Source organism: Prosopis cineraria, unplaced genomic scaffold, assembly GCF_029017545.1.
Source record: "Prosopis cineraria cultivar Desert tree isolate PC_DT_omini unplaced genomic scaffold, ASM2901754v1 PC7, whole genome shotgun sequence".
In the NCBI taxonomy this organism is placed as follows: Eukaryota; Viridiplantae; Streptophyta; class Magnoliopsida; order Fabales; family Fabaceae; genus Prosopis; species Prosopis cineraria.
Genome location: NW_026555338.1, coordinates 36,996,954 through 37,007,694, shown reverse-complemented (window position 1 = coordinate 37,007,694; position 10,741 = coordinate 36,996,954). Strand labels below are relative to the sequence as shown.

The 10,741-nt window shown below is 37.1% G+C and overlaps 1 protein-coding gene across 1 annotated transcript; it reads left to right on the top strand.

Moving 5' to 3' along the window:
- LOC129316027 (glucomannan 4-beta-mannosyltransferase 2-like) lies at window positions 1–5,362 on the top strand. Its single transcript, XM_054960259.1, has 9 exons — window positions 1–594; window positions 771–869; window positions 1,173–1,425; window positions 2,540–2,650; window positions 2,767–2,903; window positions 2,994–3,107; window positions 3,420–3,619; window positions 3,713–3,919; window positions 4,628–5,362. Exons 1-9 carry the CDS (start codon window positions 274–276, stop codon window positions 4,779–4,781), a joined length of 1,596 nt encoding a protein of 531 aa, XP_054816234.1. The 5' UTR covers window positions 1–273; the 3' UTR covers window positions 4,782–5,362.
- Window positions 5,363–10,741: the final 5,379 nt, after the last annotated feature.

Sequence of the window (10,741 nt, the reverse complement as noted above, 5' to 3'; positions counted from 1 at the left end):
TCCTCACTCTCTCACCCACCTTTACCACCCTTGACTAACCAGAGCGCCTCTCTGTTCTTCTGGCAGAGCTCTCTGCTTCCATCCTCGGAGCAGAGAGAGATCTGCATCCCATTTTCCCACAATCCCTCTAAATCCCATTAACATTTACTTTCCTCCTGCTGGATTTTTCATACAAAAAAATAAAAACTAAAATAGCCCCGTTCTCTCCAAATCGTCTCACTGATCCCTTCTCGCCATTAATCTTCCCTCCTCCTTCACCATCTCCCTTCTAAAATGGAACAAGCTCAGACCAAAATTCTGATACCGGTGTCGGTCCAGGATGACATCGCGGGACAGATCAAGATGATATGGGATGTGATAAAAGCGCCATTGTTGGTGCCTCTTCTGAACGTGGGAGTGTACCTTTGCTTGGCAATGGCACTCATGCTCTTCATCGAGAGGGTTTACATGGGCACCGTCATCGTCCTCGTCAAGCTATTCTGGAAAAAACCAGAACAACGTTACAGGTACGAGCCTTTCCAGGACGACGAGGAAGCCGGCAGTTCCCATTACCCGGTGGTTCTCGTTCAAATCCCCATGTACAATGAAAAAGAGGTCGGTCGCATTCTCTCGTCCCTCTATCTTTTGTCTTTGTTTTGTTTGTTTCTCCCATCCTGCTCTTTCACGTAGCTGTACACAGACTTTTGCGCGAGAGAATACTTCGAATTTCGCAACTTTAGAAATTGATGTTAGTGTTCTGCTCTGCATTGGCCGCTTTCTGGTGGGCTCAGGTTTACAAGGTGTCCATTGGAGCTGCCTGTGGACTCTCATGGCCTTCGGACCGTCTCGTGATCCAAGTCCTCGACGATTCCACAGACCCCGCGATTAAGGTACACGGGATAAAAAAAAGCCAGACACGCCCTTAATCTCAATCTAAATTCTATGACCTGCATTTCATTTCGGTACTTCTCAAAATAGCTTCTTCTCATTTACATTTTTCCATCCAGAACTTAGGCTCGAGTTCCGAGAAAACAACATTTTATGGACTTTCACAAATGTTGAAAATTTTGAGACTTGCAAAAGTCAATTCATATATTGAATTGAATTCGTTCGCCTATACTATAAATCTTATATATATATATATATATATAAAGGAAGAAAATAATGAAAATGGGATTTGCATTGGATGGCAGCAAATGGTGGAGCGAGAATGCCAGAGATGGGCAAGCAAAGGAATCAACATAACGTATCAAATAAGAGAGAACAGAACGGGGTATAAAGCTGGTGCTCTGAAAGAAGGCCTGAAACGAAGCTACGTGAAACACTGTGAATACGTGGCCATTTTCGATGCAGATTTCCGACCAGAGCCTGATTTTCTCAGGCGAGCTATCCCCTTCTTAGAGGGCAATCCCGACATCGCTCTCGTTCAAGCCCGTTGGAGATTTGGTAATTACTTCTTTAATTCCACTTGCTTCGCCAAACTAACTTCACTAATTGTGTCGGTGATATCTCACTGTGTCTCCGTTTTCCTGTTATCTTATTTTAATCAATTATTTGGGCGTATTTTTTCTTCTCTTCTTGAAGCGAGGTTCTAGTCTTGCTTTTAATCGTCGGTCGAGGGGCCGAGGCTGGCCATAAAAGGGTTTGCCCCGGGAGGGGCCCACGAAATTAACCCCATCAATCACGGGTGGGACCACCCGTGATTGTCAAGCTTGTCGCCTTTTCGGGTCATGGGCCCCTTATACCAGGCGGATGAAATTAAACTAAAATTCAAATAAAATTAATATCATTACAGAACCCGCCCCATACTAGTAGTCGCATGTTCTGTCTTCCTAATTTTTGCTTTTATTAGCTTTTTCGCTGACAATTTTTGCTTTTATTGTTAATTTTTGAACTTTCCCTTGTGAAATTGCCATTACCATATTTCAAGATGGCACTCCTATTTAACATTGCTCCATGATCTGTCGGAATGACTTAACCGCGTCTGCCCTGATATTGAGAGACACGGACACAGTCATCTCGCGAGCAAAACGGCCATGGTTGTTGAGTGGGGTAGTCCTGTCATTTTGAGATCAAAAAAATTAAAAATAATTTATATAGAACTATAAATAATGGATGGGAGGAGGGTAAAATGGTGATTGCACAAATCCAGCACAGCCGGTGGGCACGTGGCCTTGGTGTAAATTTTAAGGAGTATTTAGATTTTGGATAATAACAGAATCAAATGACAATGGGGAAAGTACAGCACTGTGGGCAGTGGCATGTGCCTCTGATGGGTGGACCGCCCACTGATTTGCCGACACTTCACCCATCCTTCATGCATCTCTCACGTGGCATTTTATAGTTTGACTCACGTGACGACAAAATTTAATTCCGCTCTTGCTCTTCCATTTCCCTTTTTTATACGTTTTCCTGGTATTTTTTAAAAGCCCTCAATCTTTATCTAATTACAATCAAGGGTACCTTAGGATTCCAATTGCTTCGAGAATTTTTCTTAACATATTCCACGTGGAAGCATCACATATCAATTGCAAATAATGACGTTGGATTTTTGGAGCAGTGAATGCGGATGAATGCATGTTAACAAGAATGCAAGAGATGTCTTTGGATTACCATTTCACGGTGGAGCAAGAAGTTGGATCAGCCACTCATGCTTTCTTTGGTTTCAACGGTAATTGCATTCTTCTGGCTTCCCCTTTTATACAGATACATGAGTAATTAGTGGCATTACATTATTAACTAATGTCAGGCTTAATGCAATCGTTGTGGGGCGCATCCTGAATGCAGGCACAGCAGGTGTTTGGAGAATTGCCTCAATTAATGAAGCAGGAGGATGGAAAGACAGAACTACAGTGGAGGATATGGATCTTGCTGTTCGTGCCAGTCTCAGGGGCTGGAAGTTTGTTTATCTTGGAGATCTTCAGGTGCTCTTCCCACACATGAATTCTACTAAATGCAGTTTCCATTTCACACGTTCCTAACTATGTTTATTTTTTGGCAAACATTAACTGTAGGTGAAAAGTGAGCTTCCCAGTACTTTGAGAGCCTTCCGATTCCAACAGCACAGATGGTCTTGTGGTCCTGCTAATCTGTTCCGCAAAATGGTGATGGAGATTGTAAGGAACAAGGTTAGCCCTCTACAGTCCTATATTATCAACCAAAAAAAAAAAAAACTTAATTTCCCTGGAGTTAAATATGCAATGAGCCAATAAACATTCATCGAATTGGCGAAACTGTTGTCTTGTCACACCTGCTTTAGTGAATTTTTATTAGGATACTGAACTAACACGGGTTACATTATGTTACCAAAGTATTTGCTTTTGTCCCCTGCACTAATGAGATTGGGAAGAAGAAGGGCATTCTTATTGGCGAAGAACAAGAGAAAACAGGAAGTTGCTGACTTTCCCCCCCCCCCCTTTTGGGGAACTTTTTTGTTGCAGAATGTAAAATTTTGGAAGAAAGTGTATGTCATATACAGCTTCTTCTTTGTGCGGAAGATCATCGCCCACATGGTCACCTTCTTCTTTTACTGTGTGGTGATTCCCCTCACAATATTGGTCCCAGAGGTGCATGTTCCGTTATGGGGAGCTGTCTATATTCCTTGCATCATCACCATCCTCAATTCAGTAGGAACTCCAAGGTTTGATAAGTTTCTTCTTACTTGTCTTATTATATTTATGTGGTCTTAATTTTCAGTCTACAATGTTCTGAAAACCACCTGGAACATTGGCAGGTCCATTCACCTGTTGTTCTACTGGATCCTTTTTGAGAATGTCATGTCTCTGCATCGTACAAAGGCAACCTTTATAGGACTCTTGGAAGCTGGAAGAGTCAATGAGTGGGTTGTCACTGAGAAACTTGGAGACTCTGTCAGTGCCAAGAACAGCAAGACAAATGTCACCAAAGCACCCAAAAAGCCTACGTTTAAATTTGGCGAAAGGTCAGTTCTTTCTGCAAAACTCCCTTGTTACACACAGAGATACAAAGGTAGATAGCATTCTAATTACTCGTTCTTGGCCTTATAATTTCAAGTTCTTCTCTCTGCCCTCATGTCATTGCATTTTGTGATTAGTTGCTTGGAGGCATGGATCTGGTTAAAACCACTGCTGGCATAAATAAATTCTATTCTCATCATCGCACTCACATCATGAAGGAGATAGGTTCGAGAGTGTGAGGCCGTTACTGAACAAATAATTTAATGATTGCGAGGAATAAGAAGTGTGGCACTCTGGTAATTGAGTGCCTTGGTGACTTATTTTAACTTTGTTTCAGCGTAGCAGATAAGATTCTTTGAATAGTAGGTAGATCATTTAATATTAATAGTCAGCAAAGTACTGAAAGATTCTTATTTCCTATTTCCTCATAACTTTTCTTTTATGGTTGTCAATAGCCAATGCTTACCCCTCAGCTCAACATTTACTGTCGCTTGCACTTGACAGAAGATTTGGAGAACCACAAATCAAAATTATTATTTGATTGACATATTAATATTAAAACAAGAAACAAAATAAAAGGAAGGAAACCAAGACAAGAATCTGTTTGCTCGGTGCTTTGTCCTTTGAATTTCATATTAAATTATGGGAACTTAACATTTAATTTAAGTGGCTAATGTGTGTCTGGACTGTGTCCTGTTGTTGAACTTGAACAGACTAAACTTATTGGAGCTGGGCTTCGCTGCCTTCCTCTTCTTCTGTGGATGCTATGATTATGTGAACGGAAAGCACAACTACTTCATATACCTCTTCCTTCAGACCATAACGTTCTCTATAGTAGGATTTGGCTACGTTGGCACCATTGTTTAAAGCTCTTAGAGCCTGCATCTGAAGTTAGTTAGGTTTCCCCTGTATTGTGTCCATATTTTTCTAGTTCTTCAGAATACGCAGAAGGGGCTGATTAGTTTCTTCTAGCAACGCATCAGGAATGGATGATCACCGGCTAATTCATTTTCACGACGGGAAAGAGAAGTTCTTCCCCATAGTCCAAGAGATCCGGACAGATCAAAGGCAGAGAGGACTCCTGTTATAATGAGACATCTATAACACAAGCTTGTATAAGGACAAGGATGAAGATCTACCAAAATGTGATTCTCCATTGCAGTGTTAAGCAACAGGTAGTTGATATTGTTAATTGTCAGCATAGGTTGTTTTTGTGAGATTTTGCAGTTTTGTATGGGCCTTCTCTTTGTTAGTTTTCCTTAGTTTGAACCCAATAATCTGGTGGGGTTAAAAAGTGCACCTTGTAATTCATGTTATTTTTCATTTCTCAAGGAACGAATCTCATTTGTCATTTATGTAATCAACTGCTGCTTCCGTTACAGTTGTACTTGTGGCAAGTGAGATCAATGAATCAAATTAAAGCATGTCAATAATATTATTCTTCTTTCCTTGCCTCTCCAATATCAAAAATCATCTTCCAGAACCTCAATTTACGGCTACGATCCGGTGTCATGATTTCATGCAAACACACGCATTCATACCTTGTCTCTCTGATTTTATTATTTTAGCCTTTACACAAGAAGACAAACAATTACAGGTTTTAATTGCTCAGAGGGATCCTTTCTTTTCTTTTTTTCTTCTCTACTTCCGCGAGTTCAAAATTTCTTCAAAGGTAAAAGCATAGGATGCCATCTTTTAATTTATGTTTACCCACACATCATATAGCTTGCAAGCGGGAATAAAATAAAAACTCAAGGTAAGAGATCACATGCAGACACGCATATGCCGTTTGTTATTCTGTCAGAACCAATGTGCCAAACATGACTTGCTAATTCCAACTAACCAGTATTGACAAGCCAATTGTCTGTGTGTAGAACAAAAGGGTCCATTATGACAATTTCATTAGTTGTGATTCACGGCCTTGTTTCTCGGTTTTGACAGAAAAGTGGGCTTTAGGGCAACACCAATAATATAAAAAGTGGGAAAGTTTTCATGCCTAGTCCCCCGACCATATGTTGCCTGACATGGCAAAAATCATGACTTGTCATTTGGGTTCTTTGCTTCTACCACAAGCGTCATTATCTGTGTGACCTTTCCTCTATTCCCTTTTTTTTTTCCCAGTGAGTTGCTGTCTTATTATTCTATAAGCAGATAAGAATGTGTATGCACATGCAATCATAATCCTCCATTAAGGTATTTTAATACTATAGTATGGTGGCCAGTTAAGTTTCTTGAAATTTTCGGAATGGCCAACCATTATTTTACCCATCTGTTTGTTTAAACAATATGCCAATCATTGCCCTAATCCCAATTTTTCGAGGGGGAAAAAATGTCAAGGAGCCAACGCTAACCATTCTTTTTTACTCGATATTGTACTCGAGGAAAACCGACAGTAACGTTTGTTCCATGCCATCCGATCTCTTCAATTGGCTCACATATTATCATCGTACCGAAGTAAATTTCAATCATATGATCTCGTAGCATTAACATAGACAGAAAATTATAATTTGGTTTAAGGTGAACATAATAGTAATTGCATTCCCCTATAAAGTGGCTAGGCTAATTTCAGAAACATATCTTTTCAAGATTAAAATTTTGGGATTTTCCTTGAGAAAATCAAGTTCGAGTAGCGGTAATCATAAGCGAGAATATAAGAGGACTACATAATGTTAAAAATGTACAAAAATGAATCTCCCTCTAAAACAAGTGTACCTGTCTAGCTTACCTAAATATGTTTCTTAGCAGAAAAAGAGCAACCAAGGCCAATGTACAAAACCAGTAGTTTCATTGCTGAAATATGGCATAACCATAATGCAAATGGCTTTCTTTTGATTTTACCTTTAGAGTTGTGACATGGACACATTAATGTGTCCTATACTGGCAATGTTAGAAATGGGGAGAGATTGCCGGCAAGACTAGCGGAAGAATGTCACATTTTAACTCAAAATCTCAAGACTCAAGTTTATGAGTCCTTTCTCTTTATTATATATTGGTTATTAAGTCTAACTTTATTCGATGTGAGACTTTCCATATCGTCTTATGTTCACTTATATTTGGACAACCTAACATACAGCATTCTAACAATATTGTTTCCAAGAAGAAAGAACATATACATAGGGACAGCAAGTCTCACAAAAGAAAAGAGCATTTGATGAAACTAAAAAACACTATTTATAGTAGTATTTTAAAATTCAAGGATGCAGAAAATGTTGTCTTTTTCATGTTTGTTTGATGTTGTTTTCTGTTTTACCAAAATTGGACCTCACGAGCTGCCTATTTGTCAACTCTACAAACACCACATATTTTTCTCTGCCAATTTATAATTCTAAAATAATAATGCCATCAAATAATAAAGTCTGCATGTAACTTTCACCGAAACAAAGTCTATCAAACATTTGATATTCAACAATAAATTCCAACTTGGAGAGAAATGGTAAGAAATGTCGTTAGTGGGCCAAATCTTATGTAGAAACGAAAATCAACAAGAGAATCCGGAGCCCTAGTTCTTTAGAATACGATACTAGATTAGATTGAAAACGAAACTAAAGATGCATCATAGAGACATAGGATAAGATCATAGGATCCTACAAGACAGTTGTTCTTCTCCGGCTTGACTTATGCGGTGAAAAGGGAGGAAATTAAACAGAAAATTATGTTATGAAACATTTTAATTAGGTTCTAATGTAGCTTATGGTAAACTTTGATAATAATACTGGCATATAATAAGGAATAAGCACAAGAGCAAGTTCAGAACAACGTGCTGAAAAAAATTGAGGCTTTTTTAAAATGTCTCCCGTGAACAAACACAACGATAAAGAGGGTAAAAGATAAAGATTACAGAAAACGTATTGCATGTCATCGTGAGGCTTATTATATTTCAGCTATAATTACATGAAAGGAGTTTCACTTTCTTTAAGATTAGAATGGGGAGAGGACATCAATCCGTTGTGGGCACTGTATTTGCTTCTAAATGAGAACGAAGACTGTCGCTAAAAATGAAAGCAGTAAATGCTGAAAGCAAACACTGCAATTCCAAAAGTCTCTTCAATCCACAAGAATGACGAAATCATCATGCTTCATTATCTTGATACTGTAACCGGAGGACCCCTGTAGGCGTTTGCAGTCGAACGGTTTGGATAATTGCCTTCTAAGCAATAGACCCTGGTTCGACTCCGGCAAACGCAACTTCGATGCTTTTCACAATTTTCCAATGACGAACAAGGAGAAAAACGAACAATGCTGGCTGTGGGGTTCAAACCCACGCGCACTTGTGTGCAGAGGATCTTAAGTCTTCCCCCTTAACCTCTCGGGCAAAGCCGGAAAAAAAAATAAGGCATCACGCTAATAAATTATTAAGGAGAAAGGGTACCAAGCTCATGCAATTGCCCAAGGGCATAATAACAAGGCTTATGCTGGATAAAAAATAATAGGAACGGCGGATGCATTGTGGGAAGGACGCAATTTTAATCCCACTAAGCTCTGTCACGCAGTCAAAATTGAGAATTAAAGCACGCCACACAACTTTTTATTTTCCACTTATTTGAATGCGGTGTTCACCAAGTTGCAGTGTCATTAGTTTTAATATTGATCTAATTTGAGAAACTAGTTCCTTCTAACTTGCAATTTGCAAATGAAGCCATTTGGCATCTAGATCTTGTTTCTTCAACCAACAAATATCATGGAGACTTATCACCATGCATGAAGGCCGGGGAAGCACCAATTTTATGATTCTGCATATGTTTTTTTTTTCTTAAAACCACACCTATATTTATAGTCAATCCCAAACTCAGGTGAAGGCAGAAGGTTGTGTTAAATCTTCAATAGCCACCATAAAATTTTACAAATTAAGTCCTATTAAAAGGCCAACAATTTTTATAATCCTCACAATTCATATAAATGATCTTATCTTATAGGATGAGGTTTATTGTTGTTGTTGTATATATTTTCCTTTATTGTGAGCTCTGTTTTACATTTTTTATGTGAAAAATTACTTGACAGTTTTGTAAATTCAAGTGTCCCAACATCTCAAGCTCAAGCACGGGTTTTAGATGCGCTTGAAATGTATTCTGGCATCAGTGGCTAAGTGTCATAGGGATAATCTTTTGAGCCATGCGGCACTTAGATAATTTTTACTGAAAGTTGCTGAGTAAACCTAACTCGTAGAAAAAAAAGATACTTGACTAAGTTGAGAAAAAGGAAAGCTTGAGGGCAAATGATAGTTGAAAGCTTGGGCAATGTGAAAGTAGTATTGCTTTGAAAACTCAAGATGGTTTACAAATGAGGAGGGGTGAGGTATTTATAACCTCCCCTTAAGTCTAGAAAATTCCCACCTTCTTAATGGACGATAGAGATTAAATCGATCTTACGATTACAATTGATTCTCTAAAATTCTTTTCTAGATATTTACAACAAATATCTAGATATTTATATGTAAATATCTAGAGGCAATATTAAAATATTGAGGCTAGAGTTGTGTAAATTTTTCTAGAATGTTCTTGCACTCTATAGCACTCTTAAAGTTATTTGGGAGCCTTTTGGAGGGTTTGAAACATTCCAGACCTCGTTAACCTCATGAAAAATTATGAATCGTGACATAAGGGACACTATCTTTTCCTAATCTACCATAATTGATGATTGGATGCTTCTTGTACATTGAGCTTTGTTGCCTTTTTAATTCAAAACTCAACTGGACTAGGGCTATAAGTATCACTAGAGTCAGTAAGTTAGGCTAAGCTCGAGAGGGTAGCCCTCGAGCTTAGCCCGAGCCTATCCAAAAAAATTTAGAACCAAACTTAAAAAAATATAATTTTTTTATGTTTGGGTAGCTTAAATAGGCTTGAAAAAATTAGGGTTAAAAAATATTTATTTTAAAATATATATATAATATAATAAATATTAATTAATTTTTTATGTTTTAGGTCATGTTATACTAAAATATCATATATTTAAGTCCTATACAAACTTTAAGCATAAAAAAATATATTTTATATTTTTTATAAAATAAAAGATGTAAGTTTTTAAGTAAAAATTAATTAAAAATAATTTTAAAAATAAAATTTTGGTATTCAGATAGCCCAAAGCTCTGAAAAAATTCAAGTTAAGATTAGCTATTTGGACTTTTTAGTATTCTAAAATTTAATTTGACTTGCTAAGATAATTTTTTTTTAAATCAGGAACCCTAAATTCACTTTCCTCTTTACATTACATTAACATGAAAAATGCCCGTCCTATATAACATCCTAATTTTTAGATAAAAAAATATGGAATTTAAGTTTATAATAGGAATTTATATTATTTGAGGTTATTTGAAAATAATAATATGGTTAAAAATTTAATTATAAATTAAAAATTTAGATTTAAAATTATATAAGAAATGTTTAATTAAGATAAAATTTTAAAATTTAAAATATATAAATAATTTTTTTTTGGTGTGTGTGTGATAAAAAAAATGGTGAAAGTAAAAAAAAACATAGAGAGAGATGGGAGTTAGTCCCACATCGGTTAAATGTGGGAAGAGAAAAAGTTTCCTCAACTATATAAAGGAAGCGAAGTCTGCATCAGTGAAGCAAAAGAAATATTTATGCAATTTGTGAAAATTACAACTAACAGCCTAAGATATAATTTGTGAAAATTGCAAGTAATGGCCCAAAATTTGAATAATTAAATTTAAACCTATAGTTTTTTCTAATATAATTGTGGGATCTAAAATTTTATTTTTATATTATTTTTCTCTCTTCCTCTCACGTTGCTCGGCGTCTTCTTGCAAGGGGGGATTATTTTCTTTTTCTTCAGGTATGTTCTGACTTTCCTCTTTAGATTAGCATTTA